Source organism: Adiantum capillus-veneris, chromosome 25 (genome assembly GCF_014529385.1).
Source record: "Adiantum capillus-veneris isolate H3 chromosome 25, ASM1452938v2, whole genome shotgun sequence".
Classification (NCBI taxonomy): domain Eukaryota; kingdom Viridiplantae; phylum Streptophyta; class Polypodiopsida; order Polypodiales; family Pteridaceae; genus Adiantum; species Adiantum capillus-veneris.
In genome coordinates, this window is record NC_140955.1 from 10,039,884 (window position 1) to 10,060,643 (window position 20,760).

At 43.1% G+C, this 20,760-nt stretch overlaps 1 protein-coding gene across 1 annotated transcript in view; it reads left to right on the top strand.

The window, feature by feature from the left end:
- The first annotated feature begins 5,168 nt into the window (after nt 1-5,168).
- LOC147424409 (proteasome activator subunit 4-like) overlaps nt 5,169-20,760 on the top strand; it is a 239,300-nt gene continuing 223,708 nt past the window's right edge. The window contains exon 1 of the mRNA XM_086499516.1: nt 5,169-5,467. Within this exon, the coding sequence (XP_086355642.1) occupies nt 5,289-5,467 (179 nt within the window). The 5' untranslated portion in view covers nt 5,169-5,288. The remainder of the gene's footprint in view (nt 5,468-20,760) is intronic.

Below are 20,760 nucleotides of genomic sequence, written 5' to 3' on the forward strand. Positions count from 1 at the left end.
TTTTGGTCCCTATTGGTGATCAAAAAGTCCATATTTTGTTTTAACTTCACCTTAGCATGTATATTCACTTTGTAATAATAAATTTGCAAACATGTCTAGTTTTGTCCCAAAAGATCAGTATCGTGATATTGGACTTATTTTGACCAAATTTATCTAAGTGATAGTTCATATGCTTGGTGAGTCCAATGATGTCTCTTGTCGTCATCAATTTGGAATTGGTTTCAAGAAATTTCATCCTATTTTCTGTCTATCTGCAATTTTTGACCAGTCACACCTATTACTCCTAGTTTTTATGTCCAGATTGACCAAAATTTGGTACGCAGCATGTACATAACATGCATAAGCCAAGTGCAAGGTCAAAATCAAATTTTGTAGGTTTTTTATGCATCCAGACAACGATTTAGCAACTTCGTTTACCATGAATTTTTTCAAGCAAACATTCAAAACATACCTCAAAGCTACTACTTAGAAAATATCTCTAAAATTTACAAAGACTGATTGTGAATGGATACGTGAGTTTGTTCAGAACTTCATTTATGTATCCTACTTACCCTACTCCTATGAATGCTAAAAAATATACAAGATCTAAGGAATAACAAAAACAAGATAAATCAATCTTTGACTTAATGAATACATTCCCAACTCACCCAAGAACCCAAAGCATATCAGAATTTATCAAACTACCCTAGAGGTTTCTGGCAAGTACCTCAACACACTCAACAAAACAAATTGCTAACTTTGTGCTAAAAAGAAAATAAGGTGACTACTTTAGAGTAATTTAGAAGAAGTTTGTGCTAAAAAGAAAAAAAGATGACTACTTTAGAGTGATTTAGAAGAAGTTTTGGATAATGAATTTGAGTACATGGTTTTCTCTAGTTTAAGGTGCCTTGTCCCTAGCAACAACAGCAAATGTTATAGGGTATCCCAACTCCACTAATCTTATTGTAGTAATAGCTAGAACCTTAGACATAATTGTCAATACAAGGGATGTAGCTGATCTAACTAGTGTAGGGAGGCTACGAGAGGGTATCAAGACTCTCAAAAAACTCACTCAAATACTACAATCAAATGCTCATCTCAAGTAAATCCAAATCGTTGAAAGCTAGTTTATAGCTGCTATCTAACTCATGCATTTCACATACCTATGGTGTCCCATTGCAACCAAACATGATGATAGAAAATTCCATTGAGGGCATCCCTAGGGCCTCAAATCCATCAAACAACTGCCACATACAAAAACGATACTAAAAAATGGGCCTTATTTTATCAGGTCAATCATGGTAATGGATACATCCTATAGCTTTGTAATGTCGAGCTCTATCCACAACTACTCTTGGAATCACAAAAAGTTGCTTAAATCAAAAGTTATGAATAAAACTAACATGCGGAGGACTCCATCCAAAACATAGCGACAAGTGACTCATGTTGAGTAGTAGAGCTTTCACGTAAAAACACGATGTCACTCTCGGATTCAAAACCAAACTTCATGTGAGGGAGATGCAAGCAAAGAGAGCTCGTAGGTAGACAAAAGTACACATTACAGTGTGCATTCAGTTCATTATCTCTTAAAACATTTTGTTCAAATCACAAGAAGCCTTGATTCTTTGCCAATAGTCAAAATCAGGTCCTGCAGCCAATGTGGCTCATAACTTTGGAAAACTATGTGCTCTAGGTAATTGAGTTACAAGTTAGAAGCCATCGGCTTCACTCTAATCAATAAAGGCTCACATATACAACCATTAATATAATAACGATAGTTGTGAATTCTGCTTTGGTTGCATGCGGTCCCACTTTTTGTAGCATGTATTAGCTCAACAACTAACATTCCCTTTCTTGAAGATATATTAATTGTGTGTTTTAATTTAGAGTACATATCACATCCCCTTTGCTGAAGATATCCTTTGGAGTGTGAACGAAGAGTGCAGATTCTCTCAAATGACTTAGATGATTGTTCATGCAAGCTAGAAAAGTTCACAAGAAAGCTAGAGGAATTCACAAAAAAGTGTGGTAGGTAAACATGTTGCCATCTTTGTGAAACGCTCTTAGTGGTCAAAATCTTCTAGTCTAAGGTATTATGTGCAAGGGGTTCAAAGGGTTTGCATATAAGATTCTTTTTTTTTCAAAAGCTACTGACTAATAACATCATCATGAATTTATTTGCAATCGGCACCCATCATTTCTATCTCCTTAAAACTAGCTAGAAGTAGCTATTGGCTGTGTAGCCTCCATATCGTCAATGGTGCTTTGAGTGTATTGTAAAAATCTTAAGAGTGAGCAAGAGGGTGGACACTTAGTTTTTGTTTTTCTTAGATCTCTCAACTCATGATTTGCTTGTGTAAGCCCATGCGGTGAATATGGTCGATTTCTTCAATATTTTAGCACTTAATGCGCACAAGAAAGAGAGAGAAAGAGGGGGGGGGGGGGGGGGGGGGGGGGCAGGGAGAGTTTAATGAGTCTATGTCATACGGCTCAACATGTCTAACTTCAAGTTGATGCATCCTTGCTATCATCACTGAAAACCAGCTCCATGATAATTTTTGTGTTTTTACAAGTCGAATTAGTGTTAAATCATGGCCATGAACTTGAGAAGTGAATGCTTCTTCGCCAAAGCGCTCAAAATTCTATTGATAAATATGCAAGGGATTTATAGCTCGCCTCTCTTGCTTGTAGCATCATCTTACATATTGTAGTTGCAATCGACATGGTGTCTCTTCGTAGCTACAAGGGCCCTAAGGAATCTGCATGTAGCGCGTCGATCAAGAGTTTGTTAACACCTTTTGTGGTTCAAGCTATCAAGCTGGGCCATGAATGGGGTTCTTTTGCTGATATAGAAAGGTAGCTAATGACCTTGAGGAAGGGCACACTACCTTTGAGTGGACACGGGGAATTGATATAATAAATCAAGAACTCAATCATGTTGTAGATGCCCCATATTGATCGAAAGTAGCATGGGGAGATGTGAAATCCATAGCTATTGTAGAAAAGCAATCTATCAACAAGATTGTTCTCTATCTAGCCCCATGCAACCACTACAACACAATTGACATGTGCTGGCACACGCACTTTGCACGCCCTCTCACTTGCCTAGTTGCCAATGTTGCTGGCTGGCTACATCACAAGCCCTACACCACATTGGCAGCCAGCTCTTGGCACACACCCATGATTTGAGTATAATAGTGTTGCTTGACACACTTCAAAAAGATGGTAGCTATAGGTATATATGTATGGGTAAAGCTCTTGAGGATGCCGCGAGTGGGACTAGTACAAAGTTAGCTGGCCGTTGGACCGATAGGAGATAGCGCTTGTTGGGAACTCACATTCGGTGGGGCACTAATAATAGCCGGGTGGCCTTAGTCAAGGATTTTGTCTTTCCTGCTAGGACGGATCCAATCTTTGGCTCCAGCACAACCTTGAGCTGTCAAATATCAAATATTCCCTCAAAACTATTGTCCACATCATTGCAGTCTAGAAGATACACGACTAGGGACGAGATCATGTCTATCACAATGTCCATCATTGTGTCGATCACGCCTACTACAATCTCCATCATCATCTCTTCTGCAGTCATGTCAATTGTAACGTCCTCTTCTGCTATCATGTCTACCATCACCACTGCTTTTGTGTTGTTGTTCCTCTTTCACTACAAGAGGTGCTCAAGGCTTGTGGACGACCTTAGCTACGGAAATGCATGGGGACAACTTATCCCTGGCATCGCTAAAAATGTCACTATTAGCATCCAAAGAAACAATTGCTATACGCATCGCTATATAGTGACACGATACTAGAGCATAATTTTTTTTGGTGGTAGGGCATTGTGAGGGCACACAATGCCCTGCCACCCAATCAACCAAGTATATTGAGCATAATACAAAAGCATATAATTGACAAAAGCAGGGTGAACATAGAATTGACAAAAGCATAGTAAATTGACAAAAGCACTGTAGAACCAAATTAAATTACATAGTTGTTCATAATCTACAAAAAAAGTAGTGCATAACCAAATTACATTGTTGTCCACAATCTACAAAACCTGTAGAACCAAAAACCATAAAGAAAAATTGTAGAACCAATTTAAATTGTTGCTCATAATCTGCAAAATTGTAGAACCAATTTAAGTTGTTGTTCACAATCTGCAAAATTGACGTATACACGTCATCTCCTAATATGCTATCTATAAGTAAGAGTAGCTAGTCCATCATAGAACATGTTTGCACTGATTATTACAAGGACATAAGATCCTTGTTGCAAGATAGGCATTTCGATCGAATGACCCCACATCATCGTCACTACGCACAATGACTGCGAATCTCCTTTTGTCCTAAATTATCTTTCTCTCTCTCTCTCTCTCTCTCTCCCCCCCCCCCCCGATAGCAATCAAGCAACAATAAATCACACTGTAAACTACCTCACATTCTCTAGCCATGCCCGATCCCCGCACACCTCGGTCTAGCAACAAATGGAACTCTAAAGTGCTTCCATTGTGGGCAAAGTCCACTTCTACATTGGGAATGCCCTTGCACTATTTATTACATACTCGTTGAGAATAACTGGACCTATTTGTTCATCTATCTTGAAAGTCAAAACCACCCAATTGGCAAATGTAGGTTGCGATATGCAATCTAGTGGACGAGAGATCTTGTTTCCTGTGTGGTCTCCAAAATATTTACGACTGGCCCCAAGATTTTGCAAGTGATGGTAATGGAAAAAGTTGTTCGTGAAAATGAAGATCAGGACCATCGGGTTATAATCTCATCTTTATTGGTCAATGTGCTCTTTTTGTGGGTGCGACAAATCGGCACACCCACATCTACATGAAATCGACGGGCAAAATCCCTTTGCCTCTTATTCAGCTCTAGCCATGCCCTAGCTAGTGTAAACTACCTCAGATTCTTTAGCCTCTTATTTGCGTCACGAGGGCTTGAACCCGAGATTCAACGCTCGAGACTTAGTTAAAGGCCTTGCTAACAACCCAACCGCTCATGCTTCCATGCCTTTCAACTCGAGCAAAATGGGCTTTATTTTGGGGGTAGGTGGGTCCCCGTTCAGGACCTCGGCTTTCTATCGGCTCCCTTACCTTAGGCTTACGGAGTAATAATGACCAAAGCAATCTCATGGTTAAAACACACCTCCTAGGAGTTGACAAAGACAACCGTGAGAAGCAAGGCTTCATGTTACTCTCATAATTTCTCTACAAAGGCGGTGATAGGTCTACATTTTGGCAATCGCCACCTAGTGACCACACTCATGCACGCTTTCTCTAACACAGAGACAGAGAGAGAGAGAAAGGCATGTGCCCAAGCAAAATGCATGTACTCAACGCCTGGTTGCCACCCCCTGTGGCGGAGAAGACCTACCTTGAAACGCAGGCATTTTCTGAAGCCGTGCGCCTCCTCCAGCAGGATTGCTCTCCTTCTCACCTTGCAGCCTCTCCTTATGACTCCCTTAAATGGATTTCAATAGCTAACAAGTAAGCGCCGTTTTCCCTGTGTGTGTGTGTGTGTGTGTGTGTGTGACATTACTTTAGAGAGAGAGAGAGAGAGAGAGAGAGAGAGAGAGAGAGAGAGAGAGAGAGAGAGAGAGAGAGAGATCGATCATGTGATTCATGTCTCCCTGGAAATGAATGGAATGGGGATGAGACTCATTCAACCTTACATTATAAGGTCAACCATTTTCAGAGCTAAATCGTTTTTTTTTTGGGGGGGCGAGGACTTGACACATATGCAGACAAGCACATAGAGAGAAAGGAAATGAAATGAAATCTTTATTTTCATGGATGATGGTAGATATATTGTTGATGCAATTTGCAAGAAGATGTGGGCATTGAGATATACTAGCTCTATATCTAGGAGAGTCTCATGTACTGAAATGTGACGTGTGAACAATGCTTTTGCTGAGGGCTCCTACTGTGGAAGAAATCTACCACCTGGCTTTCCTTTGCTTTAGTGCTGAACACTGTAACAAAGCATTTTCGAGTGTGTGTGACAATCAGGAGCGCAAACGAGTAATCAATAAGATGAAAATAAATAGACGTTCAAGCAAAAGAGACGAGGGAGAAGATCAACTCAGTGATCAGAAGATGGGTTGCCCCCCCCCCCCCCCCCCCCCCCCCCTTCAAGAGAATCTTTATTAGTGAGAATCTTTTACAAGCACAAGAACCGAAGAAACCCCTACGTTCTAGTTCATAGACTCGATGGTTGTTTCCTTCCTGTAAGGGAAATTCCAAGAGGCGAGCTCTCAATTCTTTTTTCGTCTGCACTCATAGCGTAAAGCTTCGTAGACCGTTTTGCCCTGAAATGGAATCCCTGAGTGTAGGCTGAAGCCTCTTGGCTCCTTCTCCACGATGAAGTACTTGCAAAGAGCACAAACAGGAAAACAACTCCTCGTAGAGCGTATTTACAAGCTTCATGTGTCGCTCCAAGTGTTGAAAAGCGACCTCCGTACGTCAACTTCGCGCGATCACTTGCAGTTCCCTTGTGGCAGCGTCTCCTTGTGCTAGTGCTAGAAGCCTATGGGTGATAGGGAGCCGATTTGTTATGGATGACCATAAATTCATTAAGCAGATACTTAGTTACCTCATTGAGGAAATAAGTTCCCCTATCACTGGCAATTTCTATTGGTAGTCCATATCTTGTAAACACATTCTCATATAAGAATTCGGTCTGGCTTGAGATAGGGAGCGCTTGCTATGTTTATAGGCTCTGACGGGCGGCAAGAATAGCCGGTGAAGACCTTCCCGCAATAGCAGATGGAGCCTAGCATTGGAATAGCAGAGAGAGAAAGCGTGGGTCGGCGGTAGTTTTGTAGCGAGAGGAGAGAGATTGTTGCAAGCTATTTTCAGCTGTCAGATACCAGCGTTGGTATTTTTATAAGTCTTGCTCTTATTTTATTAAGAGGCCGTCCACTTATTAAGTGGACGGCCGGTCACTTAATAAAAAAATGTGAACATATAAAAAAACTCAATAAAAACATTGTGAGCTTAAAATTGGTGCTACACAACACTTCCCAGGCATCCGTAGATGCAACCTTATATACAAATGTAATGCAGACATAAATTTCCTTGCGGAAAAGCATCTGCTTTTCCAGATAATCACTTGGAAATATCTCACTTTTTAGAAAAAGCTTCTTAGAACCCATCTTTATTCTTGTGTCTACATCCTTATGCGTAATCCTTTACTTAGTTTGGTTGTTCTCTCAGACCAATGGAATATTCCCTCCGATGCTCCTGTCACCCATCGTGTGACACATCGAGAATACCCACTTTTTGGTCTCTACTTCACGATGCCAACCACTGAAAATATTTCTAGTTGGGTGATATTGCTCGGTTATGTAATTACTAGTGCCTCCCCTTACAAATCAACGCGGTTTGGGTGTGATGGCTAATTTTGCTATGTCGGAATATCAAGATGTCACAAGATAGGCACCACGTGCCAATAGAAAAGAATAGACTTTTAGCACTTCAAGAACAACTGAACTAAAAGAGATGACACGCGACACGGAGTGGCGAAATTCTATCCCAGTGAGTATTGGCCCCAAACCTTGGCGCCCCTTTCGCTATTTCTTTATATTGCATCATCGAAGTACCAGCCGGTACTCCATGCTCTGCACCTTCGTCCAAAAGCATGCCAAAAAATGAGCCATGGCCTCATATCTAAAGGCCCTAGGCCCAAAAGCCGTTTACAGGAAAAGCCTTCGAACTCAAAAGCGTGTGGTCCAAAAGCAATGCCCAAAAGCTGCCATCGTAATCTACGAAAATCCGTACAACTGCCATGTCAGCAGCGAAAATCCGTACAGGTTGCCACGTCAGCATGTGAGTACAATTTCAGGTATGTCCGTATAGTTGCCACGTCATCAGTCCACGCGTGTGTGTGTCCTGCCTTATTTTAATGCCTTTATGTCACTTGGGTCCCATCGGACGCGGTCCCATAAGTTGGTAGGACTTTTTCTTCTGCTGTTTGTTCTTCTTAGGGTTTAGGCCCCTCGGTTGGTGATTTGCACAGTGGCTCCGTTCTTCAATGGCTTGACATGTCACCAGTTTGTGACATCCCCCCTTCTTGAAAGAGAGTAATCGTCCGCGATTACGTCCGCGATTACAACATATTTGCAAAACAACTCAAGTTAGCTCAAAAATTTCCGAGGGACAATCCGAGGGACAACCATTTTGCTCTTTTTTTTGTTAAGGAGTTGGCTTCTCCTTTCAGCTCTTTTGATCAAGGAGTTGGCTTCTCCTTTCGTCCAGATAGGAACTCTTGATATTCTGGCGTAGTAAAACTAGCCATCACACCCAGACCGCACTGATCTTCCACGGGTGTCTTGATGCACTAAAATTACATACCTAGGCAATCTCATCCAATTAGGAATATTCAATGGTTGGCACATCACAATGCAACACGAATGCTCACTTATGTATGTTACAAGACACCAAACAGTGTTGTTGAGTACTCCCACGAGACAAATGGTCTGGGTTAGGGTTTTAGCAGTTAGGGTTTCTGACAGATACTAGGGTTAGGGTTTCCAAAATTAGGGTTTGCAGGTTTTAGGGTTAGGGTTTCTAGAATTAGGGTTTCTGACAGAAATTAGGGTTAGAGTTTTTGCTCTCGGGCAGCCACGTCATCACTTTGTGACAGTTTAGGCCCCTCGGCCACATCTTTAAGTGGGCTCCATTCTTTAGGCTTTGACACGTCAGCAGTTTGTTACATGTACTACCGGGAATCAAGTCAATTGTGTGATCTTCACGACGTGAAGGAGGTAACACGCCTGGTAAGCCCTCTGAGAATCAGTCAGCGTGAGCTTGCAGAAATTCTTGTCGTTCCTTTTCGAGATTAGACATATTTGACCTTTGTTCATCATTCAGTTCTTTCAAGAAAATCGAGTAAACAAAAAGATTGGTTTTCATTAATTTGGAAATGGTCGTAGCCGATACAAGTGGGACGGACTCGTCCTTCAGTTTTACATCAAGTACAATCTCTCCGCCCTTCTCATTTTTCAAGATGGCCTTCCTTGCCCTATAATCGACCACGACATTGTTCTTGTGGAACCAAGGGATTCCTAGGACGTCACACCCCTGCCAAAGACATGATGTAAAAGTCCTCATGCCCTAAATACCCCTGACAATGCAACCGAAGTTTGCTAATGATAGGTGTAATGGCAACATCCCATTCGGGTGCCGCTAGAATAGCCTTGGCTTGTGGCCCCATTTCCTCGGGCGTAATTTCAAGTCGAGTTGCCAATTCGCGTGAAATAAAGTTGGCGTTGGCTGCTCCATCAAAGAAAATTAGGGAGAGTGTAAAAATGTACACGACCAAGGTTGAAACCATTAGAGATTAACCATATTTGAAGAATGTACATGAAGTTTGTAGCTTTTTGGGCTTATGTTCGTACTAGTAGCGGTTCATTTGAAAGTTTGCGGAGATTGCTTCTCCGTTACACAATTTTACTCAGAAAGGGGCTCCTTTTTCTTGGGGACCATCGAAGACTGCAACATTCAAGACTCTAAAGGAAAAGTTGATGATTGGTTCGGTGTTGATTCTACCAGATTTGGAGAAACCAGTGTGGTCGCAGTTCGGGGACGGTCTTAATGCAGGAGGGCCATGTTGTAGCTTATGAGAGTAGAATGTTCTCGCTGTAAGGGGTCGGGCATCACGTATCAACGGAAAAGAACAGATCGAACAACTTTAAGCACTTCAAATAAGAACTGAATTGAAAGAATTGCATGACACATGGACGGAGAGTGGTGGAGCTCCACCTCGAGAGACAGCACTGGCCCCAAACCTTGGCGCCCCTTTCGGTATTTCTTTATATTGCTTGAACTCAATACAATGCCGGTACTCCAAGCTCTACACCTTCACGTAGAAGCATGCTAGAGATTGAGCTCTCTGCACATATTTAAAGGCCCTTGGCCTATGAAAAGCAGTTACATGAAAAGCTTCAAACTCAAGAGCATCTAGTCCCAAAAACTGGCGTGATTAGCTACCAGCGCAATTTACGGAAATCCGTATAGGTGCCATGTCAGCACAACTATCATAAAATGCTAAATTTCGTATTGTCTGCCACGTCAGCAATCCAACTCGAATAGTGGGCGTCCGTACAATTGTTACGTCATTAGCAGCTTATGCAAGACTGTGAGTGTGTGTGGTCGTCTTGCTTTATTTTAATATCTTTAGGTTCCCTGGGCCCCATCGGACGGGGTCCCATAAGTTGGTAGGATTTCTTCTTCTTTTGCATCTTCTTAGGGTTAGGCCCTCGGCCGGGATGTGTAGGTTGGCTCCTTTCTTCAGTGGCTTGACACGTCAGTTTGTGACATCCCCCCTTCTTGAAAGAAAATAATCGTCGGCAATTACCGTACATCTGCAAAACAACTCAAGTTAGCTCAAAAATTTTCGAGGGTCATTCCGAGGGACAATCAGTTTGCTCATTCTAGATTGGAGCTCTTGATATCCTGGGCCGTTGGCTTCCTAGAAAAATCTTATCTAATAAGGAGTCTCATTTCAAATTGGAGCTCTTGATATCCTGGGTCATTGGCAATGCAACACAAATGCTCACATATGCATGTTACAAGACACAATGAACAATGCCATTGAGCACTCCCTCGAGACAGACGGTCTGCGGTATGAAGCTACTCAACGACGAGTCTTACCATATTCCAAGCGAGATTTCTTGAGCAAACTAAAACTTGAGCGAATATCTAAATGGCATGTACCCATGTTGTGCAATGTATGCTCTTAATATTTTGCTTGTCTACATTTCAATGCATGTCTTAAACATATATTTGAGGCAATCTTTGTAGAGAGGGTATGAATAAGAGCCATCAAAAGTTTTGCAAGGTTTCATACGCAAGATGCCACATCGTGAACATGTCCTTCTATGCAAAGGTCCAATGAGGTACAATAGTGGAAGTCAAGTGTTATGTATCAAAGAGAAAATTCAAAAAGATGAGGGTAATGAGATTAGGAGTAATTCTTTGGGCATGTGATTTGGAGTTATGCTCCACAATAATTACCACATGGGGTTGCAACTCATGCAATTTTTGAAATAGTGAATAGTTGATTTTGGCAACTCAAAATCATGAGTTGTGGACTCAGTATAGAGAGGATATTGATATATGACAGTACTGACGAGAGAGAGGATGATGATGATTGGAGCTGGCGGACCCTGAGGATGGGTTGCTTCCTTGCATCATCATCATGTTGTGGCCGCCTATCAGTGACAACTGTCTGCCCCTCTCAGCCATGATTGCTTTTTGCCAATAGTCCTGTCATTTTGGCTCAACTCATCTAGCTCAACGTTCTCTCCACAACCATTGCTGCTACTCTTAATAAACGGCCATTCAGGGTTAATTGCTACTGATGATCATTCAAGGGGATCTTGCAAGGCATAGTACTACTATGCACACAAAATTGTAACTATGCTGACTTTGGTATCGTTACTCTTGTAATTATTGGCTCATTTTAATGAAGCAAAAGGCACTCAGGTGTTGTCTACCTTTGCAATGTCGCACAACGAGTGGGCCTCACAGTCGTCCTTGCACTTTGCAATGTGGCTCAACCTCAGTGTTGCACAATGTGTGGGTCTCATAGGCATCACTATTGCACTTTTTCTCGCTACTGGCCTTGCATGGTTAGCAATAATTCTAGGTTCCAATCATGCATCTAAACATCACTACATGTGACCACATTGGAGGTTCACTATTGCAACCAACAGTCCTCTCGTTGTGGCCCAACTCATCTAGCTCAACGTTCTCTCCATAACCATTGCTGCTACTCTTAATAAACAACCATTCAGAGACAATTGCTATTGATGGTCACATGAGGGGATCTTGCCAGGCATAGTATTACTATGCACACAAAATTCTAACTATGCCGACTTTGTTATTGTTACTCTTGTAATTATTGGCTCATTTTTTAAGAAGCAAAAGGCACCCAGGTGTTGTCTACCTTTGCGATGTCGCCCGCACAACGAGCGGGCCTCATAGTTGCAATGTGACTTAGCCTCAATGTCGCACAAGGTATGGGTCTCATCACTACTGCATTGTTTCTCTCTACTGGCCTTGCATGGTTAGCAATACGGTCTCGAGTTCTAGTCATGCAATTAAACATCACCACGCGTGACTGCATTGGAGGTTCACTATTGCAACCATTTATCAACAAAGGCTTAGTTGGCCTCAATCACACCACATTGTTAATTGTTATGCTAATAAGGAATGATGGCCCAAGTAACTCATCTTCAACGAGGACGAGTAACTCTTCAGCGAGGATGGGCATCATGGCCCGAGTAAGTCTGCATTGAGGATGGGCGTCGAACTCTCCACCAAGAAACTAGATCTACAACGGAAACGAACGAGCTTGTTGGTGTCAAACTCTGCATCGAGTACTCTACAACAAGGACGAGCATCAAACTTTTCCCTACGTCATGAAGGACCGCACCATGGCGTGCAGACGATTGTTAGCAAGAGTAGACATCCTATGCCCTGTGGAAAACAAAGCTGTGAAACTTGAAACTGTGAAATTCCTTGCACATAAACTCTGCAGTGATGAGGATGATGTCAAACTCTGCATCGAGGACGGCAAAAAACTTTGTTTGCATCAAGTCGGCGTGCATATGAGGGTTTATGACTCATGAGCCCATTGTAAACAATGCTCGGAAAAAACTAGGTACAAACTCGTTGGAAGCCTGCTCTAGTATGGAAGGCAGTAAATTCTCGTCCTTGCACTGAAACTCTATCTAAGGACAATGTCAAACTCTGCATATTAGAGGAAGGCATCAAACTTTGCCTGCATGGACCGCACGGTGGCGTGCAATATACGAGACCACTGTAAACAATGCTCTTCAAACCTACGTGTGAGGAATACTAGCTAGGTACATACTGGCTTCCATAAAAGTAAATTCTCTCCATCAAGGACCGCACGCTAGCGTGCATACAGGTCCGTGAGAATTTAGTGCTAGCGATCACCAATTACATATTTTATTGAACTCGTTTGTAGAGCTTTTGCCCGCCAACAAGATTGCCAACGCGAGAGAGAGAGAGAGAGAGAGAGAGAGAGAGAGAGAGAGAGAGAGAGAGAGAGAGAGAGAGAGAGAGAGAGAGAGAGAGAGAGAGAGAGAGGGCAATGTCCACGTTAGACATGTTGCAGTTTTGTGTATCACGACGCACTAATATGCGTGATGCAGTTAATCAAAGATGGTCATATTGGCAAATGGATGACTGCCAAGACAGAAAAAAGAACTGTGATGGAAGTCATGCAAGGACCTTCCAACTGTAGCAATTAGCGCACATTTAGCTGCATGGCTGTTTTCAATTCTTGGTGGTCTGCATTCCGAGAAAGATGGATGACAAGTTGTCACAAACTGGTGACGTGGCTGCCCAATACACACACGCGGTCATTGCTGACGTGGTAGGCAGTCTCTGATTTTTTGCTAAATGCTGACGTGGCACTGTCGTAGGGACAGTTCCGGAATTTACGACGCATTTTGCGGAATGCTTCTACGCATGGGCTGAAAATTTCCTACGTTGGACTTTTTGGGAGTTGCTTTAATTCCCCAAGAGGGCTTGTGAGAGGAACTTGCTTTATTTTTGAAAGCTTTTGGGGCTCTGCTTTTGGCATCCCTTGTAACTCTTTATAAGTGTGGTTTGGGCTCTCACTTCTCAGGGCATCTAGACGCAGAGTCTGAGAGTGTGACCGAACCACTCCTGTGTATTTTGTGCAACAGATTATTACAAAAAGAACTACCGAAAGGGGCGCCAGTCTTTGGGGCCAATATCTCTAGCATGGAACTCCGTTGGGCCGTGTCGAATCGATTGTGAACTATAAACTGTTTTAAGGTGAAATTTCTGTCGTGTCGCGGTAGAATCTTGACCAAGTCTGTTACAGTGGTATCAGAGCGCGGCCGATTTCTCTTTTACCGAGAAATCCGATCCTTTTTACGCGGCACTTATGGATTCAGACAGAGATCAGTCAACTTCCTCTGCATCCGGAGATGCGGGAAGAGATCACGAAGAAGATTCACGCGAGGAGTATGGCCCGCCTCGGCCTACTCAGGCGGAGCTTGAAGAGATGGAGTGTCGACAATTGATTGACGATGTAACAAAGATGATGCTAAATTTTGCGAAGGATCCAAAATTTGCAAAATTTATGACCCAGACCTCCTTCGACGAGGTGCATTCACAGTGGTGGCAAACCACAGAACTACCCCTCAAATCGGCACTCAAGAAACCTCCTACTCCAAGAATGTTTATAGAGCAAGAATTAGAAGAGGTGGTTGATACACGGATTTCTCAGCTTTTTGACGCGCGGAACAAAGCAAAAAAGCACGACAAAAAGCAGAAGAAAGAAAGGAACTGACTTATCGTGTTATTTGGGTCATCAGTCTACATTGCCTCGACAAGAAAGCGGAAGAAGCATGTGCGATTTGAAGGAGTACCTAGTTCTTCTTCTGACAGTTCTTCTAGCTCCTCTAACTCGAGCGAAGAAGACAGAAAAGGGAAAAAGCGAAGCAAAAAGCAAAGCTTCGGAAAGGGCAAGGAAAAGGCAAAGAAGTCTAAATCTCTCCTAGTGGTTGACAGCTCTACAGAGGACTCGTCTTTGGATAGTTCGGACTCTGACGACAATAGCTTTTACGCAAAGAAGAAGAATTTTTATAAAGCCAACCAATATCACTTTCTGGAGGATAAAAGCAAGAAAGTCCGAGAGTTTAAAGAAGATGGACAGTCAATTAAATTTGACACATTTTCTGGATATCGAGATGCTTCGAAGGCTTTGGCCTTCATTCAACAGTTTGACATAGCTTTTTCTGGGAGGCGTTACTCAGAGCACTCCAAGATTCGGAGGGCTACCTCTTACTTTAAGGGAAAAGACAGCGCCAGTTAAATGGCCGAAACTTAAAATGCTTTTTATTTCTTCTTGGTTGACTCGGGAGTATGAACGCGACATACGAACTGCTTGGAACCATCTTCGGATGACCAAGAAGGATACATTGGACGCATATTGCGAGAGATTCTGCAACTCTTTTCTACCAGCCTCTTCATTTAAGAAGATCTTGTTCAAAGAACAGATTGAGCGGTTTACCTTGGGACTTCCTATAGAGATCCGAGATCACTGCTTAGAGCAAAAGTCAGATTCTATTCAGGAACTGATGAGTCATGCGAAACGAGGTTTTGCCATTCATTCAGGCAGTTTGACCTACCCCACAGATGAAATCATGACGCAAAGGACCGAACAGACTTCGAACAATGAAAGTAGAAAGAGGAAGAGCAATCCAAAAAAGAAAGAAAAGGATGCACGACCCAAGCTCACTCTTCGAGAGAGAGAGCTCTCTACATCAAAGAGGGAAAGTGCTTTGGATGCAGGGAAACTGGGCATATCTCCGCGAAGTGCCCTAAAAAGGCACCGAAAGAACAGAACGACAAGGATGAAGACAGGCCTAAGGGTTCGAAAGCAGCCGAGGAATGTGGATGAAAAGGCAAGATGAAAGCAAGACTGGTTCCAGATTGCATGGGTACTGACCCAAGCACGATTGACGAGAGTACGGAACTTTGCCGAGCTTGGGGCAAAGTGAAAGACGAAGAAGCCTTGATTTTCTTTGATGGAGGAGCCAAGGCCATCTTCATTTCACCTGAATGGCGGCGAGGACTCGAGATTACACCCAGTCGCATGGGACCACTAGCAGAGGCAGTTCTAGCGGCACCCGGTAAGGGCGTTGTCTCTAGCGTGTGACTACTATCTATCCTTTTTGTTGATTTCTTTCTTATTATTTATTAATTTTCACTTTTTGGAAGCACCCCTCGGGAAATCTAACTGCCCTCCATTGCATAGCTAGTGTGGAACTGTTCAGAGGGAGTCCAGGCCTGAGGGCAAGAGAGCACTAAGGTTGGACGAGGACTATGGTTAGCCAAAGGGGGGTCATTGACTAGCCAAAGTGGAATCCTTTGCTACAGGAGCTACATTTCAGTTCTTGGTGTGGCTGCAGTGTACAAAGAGGGTCAAATGACCTAGAAAGATACAATGGCAGCATCTCCTAAAATTTAGGGAACTGCTATTTTGGGACCTGAAAATGTGTTCACGTCATTACCTCCGGAATGACAAGAGGAACATTTTATTGCTCTGCTGCCAAGTCAACTAACGCACCAGTTGAGATATTTTTAGCCCAGTTGGCCAAAATCCGAAACTGGGCGAGGTCACTCTGTGAGCATTTTTGCTACTCCTGCCAGAGAAGGGGTTGCCTAAAATGAGAGAGGAGGCTGATTTGCAGTTTTTGTCACACGTTAAGAGCTATGGAGTGCTTCCTTTCCCTCTTATGTACAGTCCGGTGCCAGGAGTGATGCCCTGCACGCTACGCACTGCCCTCTCTCTCCCCTATGGCAGTATGTTATGCCCCTCTAGTGGGCTTTTCAATTGACCAATGTACAGTTGTGTGGGTTCATGTGCGATTGCCGAGGCAAGAGCCTCTTGCACAGGTAATAGATTAGCTAGCGGCTAATCCCCTGCAGGTACAGGTGATTCGGAGAGGTTTCACGTCCGAAATCTCGTCCGATCCAAAGGGCAAGTAGCCCTACAGGTGTGGGAGCTCAAGGACTTGCTACGGATGCGACCGGCACACGAAACGGAGCCCGAAACAGTAAATTACAGCCTGCTGTGTATTTTTGCAGGTTTAGGATTTTGGCCCTAAAGGGACCCTAATACCCCCCAGGAGGTTCGGGGATGCGAGGGGACCGCTGTACAGGTGATCTGGCGCATTTTCGGGGCTGAAAACAGAGAATTCAGCGTGCTGCAGATTCTCGCCAGGTTTTGCAAAGTGCCCGTATGCGTCGGGAAAGTCATTCAATGCGTGGGAATACTGACTGTGAAGGGTCCTAGTACAGTTATCTTGCGGTAGAGTCTTCTCTTGCTGACGTTGGTACCCTCCCTTCAGTGAGGGCATGTGGTGCTTTTATAGCTCCTTCGCCACGGCACGAATAGCTGCTCGCGGAAAGATAACGGCCGTTTTTTTTTTTTTTTCCCCTGCTCTACCCGAAATAGGGAGAGAGAATTCGCTGGCTGGTTTTGTTGCTTTATTTTCTAAGTGGCTGCCCACTTATTAAGTGGACGGCTGGCATATTTTTAAAATTGGTCTGAACCTGCCCAAAAACTCAATAAAACCTTATAAGTTAAAAACAATGCTTTCACAGAACTTCCCAGGCGTCCTCGGATGCAACCACATGCACGAATGCAATGCAAACATAGATTCCTTGCGGGAAAGCGTCTGCTCTTCCCGAAAAACTCGTTAAACCGCTTCTTAGAACCCATCTTTATTCTTCTGCTTGCGTCTTTATGCGTAATCCTTTTTTCCAGTTCGGATTTCCTCTCGACTATGGATATCCCCTTTCCGATGCACCCGTCACCCACCTTGTGACGCATCAAGAATACCCATCACTTAGTCCTTTCCTACCGAACTTACGGTACAATCCCCTTCACGATGCTCTATGTCACCCATCCTATGACACATCAGAGATGTCCGTTCCCGGATGGTCGGATACTTCTTACTGATGCTCCCTGTCACCCATCCGTTGTGACGCATCAGAAGTACCCGTTCCTGGTGGCCTTACAGATATTCCCGTTCACAGTGCTCCCGTCGTTACTTTGAATGACGCACTAGGAATACTCTGTACTCGGATGTCTCCAGTGAGAAAAACCCTCTCACTTAAAATTCCAAATAATTCATTTAGAATTATTTTCTTGGTGTTCCAAGCGAGAAAACCCTCTCACTTATAAATCCAATAATTCATTTAGAATTATTTTTCTGTCAGATAAAGCCAATTTAGCAACATCCCTCTCACTTATAAACAGTTGTCCTCAACTGTAGAGGTCCAACTGAACTGCCCGGGAGAAACCGGAAAATTTCAAATCTTGCTCAATGGTGAGTTAAGCCAGTCGTTTCTCAAAAGAGAACTTAGAAATTAAATTAAACAAAAATTCAATAATTCAATACTTACCTTACCAGTTCATGTCCTTTCTCTAGTACCTCGAGGATATCCTTCACCATTCATTAAACTTACGAGCCATGTAAGAACTCGTCATTCGCGTCTTTCCAAAAATGTGTTAACTCAATTCCACCTTCTCAATCCCGAGAAGAATCATCCTCTTAAAAATAAATTTAGGTCTATGTCCTTGCGCATAACCTTGCGCCATTAGTCCTGAGGATATTAAACCTCTTGTGTCCTCCCACATAGGGAATGCCCAAATCATAAGAGTATTAATCTTGATGTCTTCCTTCACAAACAAAGTGTGTGATCACCTCAAAGAAGGTTCTTGTTTCGGGCCGTCGTTCAACGTAGGCAGACGGTTCCAATCTGAAGATTCCTTGTGCACGGCGGCACTTCCTTCCAATCTTTCCCTCATGCGAGTTATTACCACCAACAATGTTTTTCCGACGCCCATTGCGTCTCTTGTTTACAAAATCATCAAAAATGATTTACCTTGCGAGCATCAATGACGACTTGCAAAATCTGAGGCAGATAGGATTCTAGCCATAGCATTTTTTGAACGTACGTTCAAACCCGGTTCACAATAGAGCGAACCTTCTTTGATTCTCAGGGATGTTCTCCCATATGTAATTCTTACCATTTTGAAACGGTTGGCGAGCTATATTCTTACGAACAAAATAGTTCGAATTTATTCCAGCAGCGTGTAAATGCTACTTGACCTGCTCATGGAGAAACATATATTGCAACCAAAAGTTGCTACTATAATGTTACGTAAAAGCACATAGCGTACTCAATGATCAACGACCATCAGAAAACCTCTTCTCCGTAGAGAAACTCAAATTCCTTCTACTGAACACATCTCAAATAGAGATTCTCGTGTTGGAATATCCTTGGCGCAAAAAGACGCTCAAGAGAGTATAACAAACTCTCGTCCAGTTCCTTAGCATAGGTCTGCATCTTCGTGTGTTATCCATGTACTCAAAAGTGTACACAATTCTTAAGCTGTGTTAGAGTTTCAATGAACCTGGGAAATTACCTTCCCTTTGTAAGATCCTTAGAGCGAAGACGCTCAACCTGACGATCCCTTGGCTCGATCTTAGAGCAAAACCCGCTCATCAAATAAACTAGGATTTCAATCCTTGGATTCCTCAAGCACAGGCCGAAGTCGTCGCTTGTTCCTTCTCTCGTAAAGAGAGTGTTAATTCACTTGTGCGAAAAGCACTACTATATCTTCCCTTACCGGGTGGGGGGTGTTGGTTCATAAGGTACTCAAGCTTAGTGAAAGCTTTTCTTGGTTGAAATCTCGGAATGGTTCCTTCCTTTCTGCTGTCCTACCTGCAATAGCAGGTAATTTTTTGGTGAACTACCGGATACGAAATCAATAGTTGACCTTCCGGATGGTTGAGCAAACCAATTTATTGCGTAAAGCAATGTTTCAATTCAATTCTACTCTCATAAACACTCGAGAGTGAGTAGTCTTGGTCAGGCATAACCATACCTCGTGCAAAGGAGCAAACAAGCACCATGCACTTTATGATTTCCTCAAAGATGTAACTTTGATCAAAGACTTGCCCTCTCACTTAAAGTTTGAGGGTCTTCTATTCAAGAACTCAGGAGTTAGATCGAATTCCCTTACTCCAAACTTTCTCCGGATAGCAACGTATCCTTCGAGGAGAGGTAACAAAAATTCATTTTTTTCTCGTGTTCAATGGTTCTCGTCCCACTACGGGGATTGGATTCTATGTACACTAAGGTTACACTTTCAGCTTTTATTGCTGACTCTACCATCTGCTGCAAAAATATTTTGCAGATGTGTCTACAAAATTCGAGCAAAAGTCCTTCGTTGAATTTGTTCATCTTTCCTTCCTCAGAGAGGATCAAGAATGGAGCTACCTTGGCAAGAGTGAACCACTACTTGCTTTGACTCGCTCGTGTTCCTATTGGGCAAACCAATCCCAATCTTCTTAGATGCCTTCCTCAAAGTGTAGAGGAAAAAAATTGTCCGAAAATTCAGCCTTGAATTGAATCCAAGTCTTGTTGTAAGCTCCTTGCAGAGCTTTGGTATACCACCAAGTACTTGCAATCCCCTTGAGGTGTTTGGTCACATGCCTCACCTTCGACGCTTCTCATAAATTGCCGGTTGCAAAGGCAACTTCAAACTGTCGAATGAAAGCAGTAGCTTTCGGGACATCTTCCCTTCCGTCAAAAGTATCAAACTTGACTGGTCACTGGAGTGTTCCTAGGTCTAGAGACCTTCTTCATATCCTTCCCGAAATGACGGGATTTCATGGCTATAGTTCTGGATTGACGTTCATGGATATTTTCTGGATTCTGAAGGATCTTGAGCATTCCGCTCCTTTGATTCTCTAGGTTCTTGAGCATCATGCTCTTGTCGCCTTCTCAGAGAATCCAGAGTCTTGTGTCGACTTCTTGCAGAGAGAAAAAAAAATTTCCAACTCTGCGAGCTTTTCCTTGCAGGACTTAGGGTTCCGCTTGCTTACTTCTCTCTTCGCTTGTCATGGCTTCTTCCCGTATCTTCCCAGAGTCATCCTCCTTTACAGAAAAAGAGAGGAGACCATGCTCTGATACCACTGTCACAAATACGGAAGCGTAGCTGCTCACTCAGATAAATATCATGCGGAATTTAAGAGAGACAGTTCAACATGACGAGTATGGGGAGAGAGAGAGAGAGAGAGAGAGAGAGAGAGAGAGAGAGAGAGAGAGAGAGAGAGAGAGAGAGAGAGAGAGAGAGAGAGAGAGAATTGACACAGTATTGGGGACCAGAAGATGGGTTGGCCCCCCCCCCC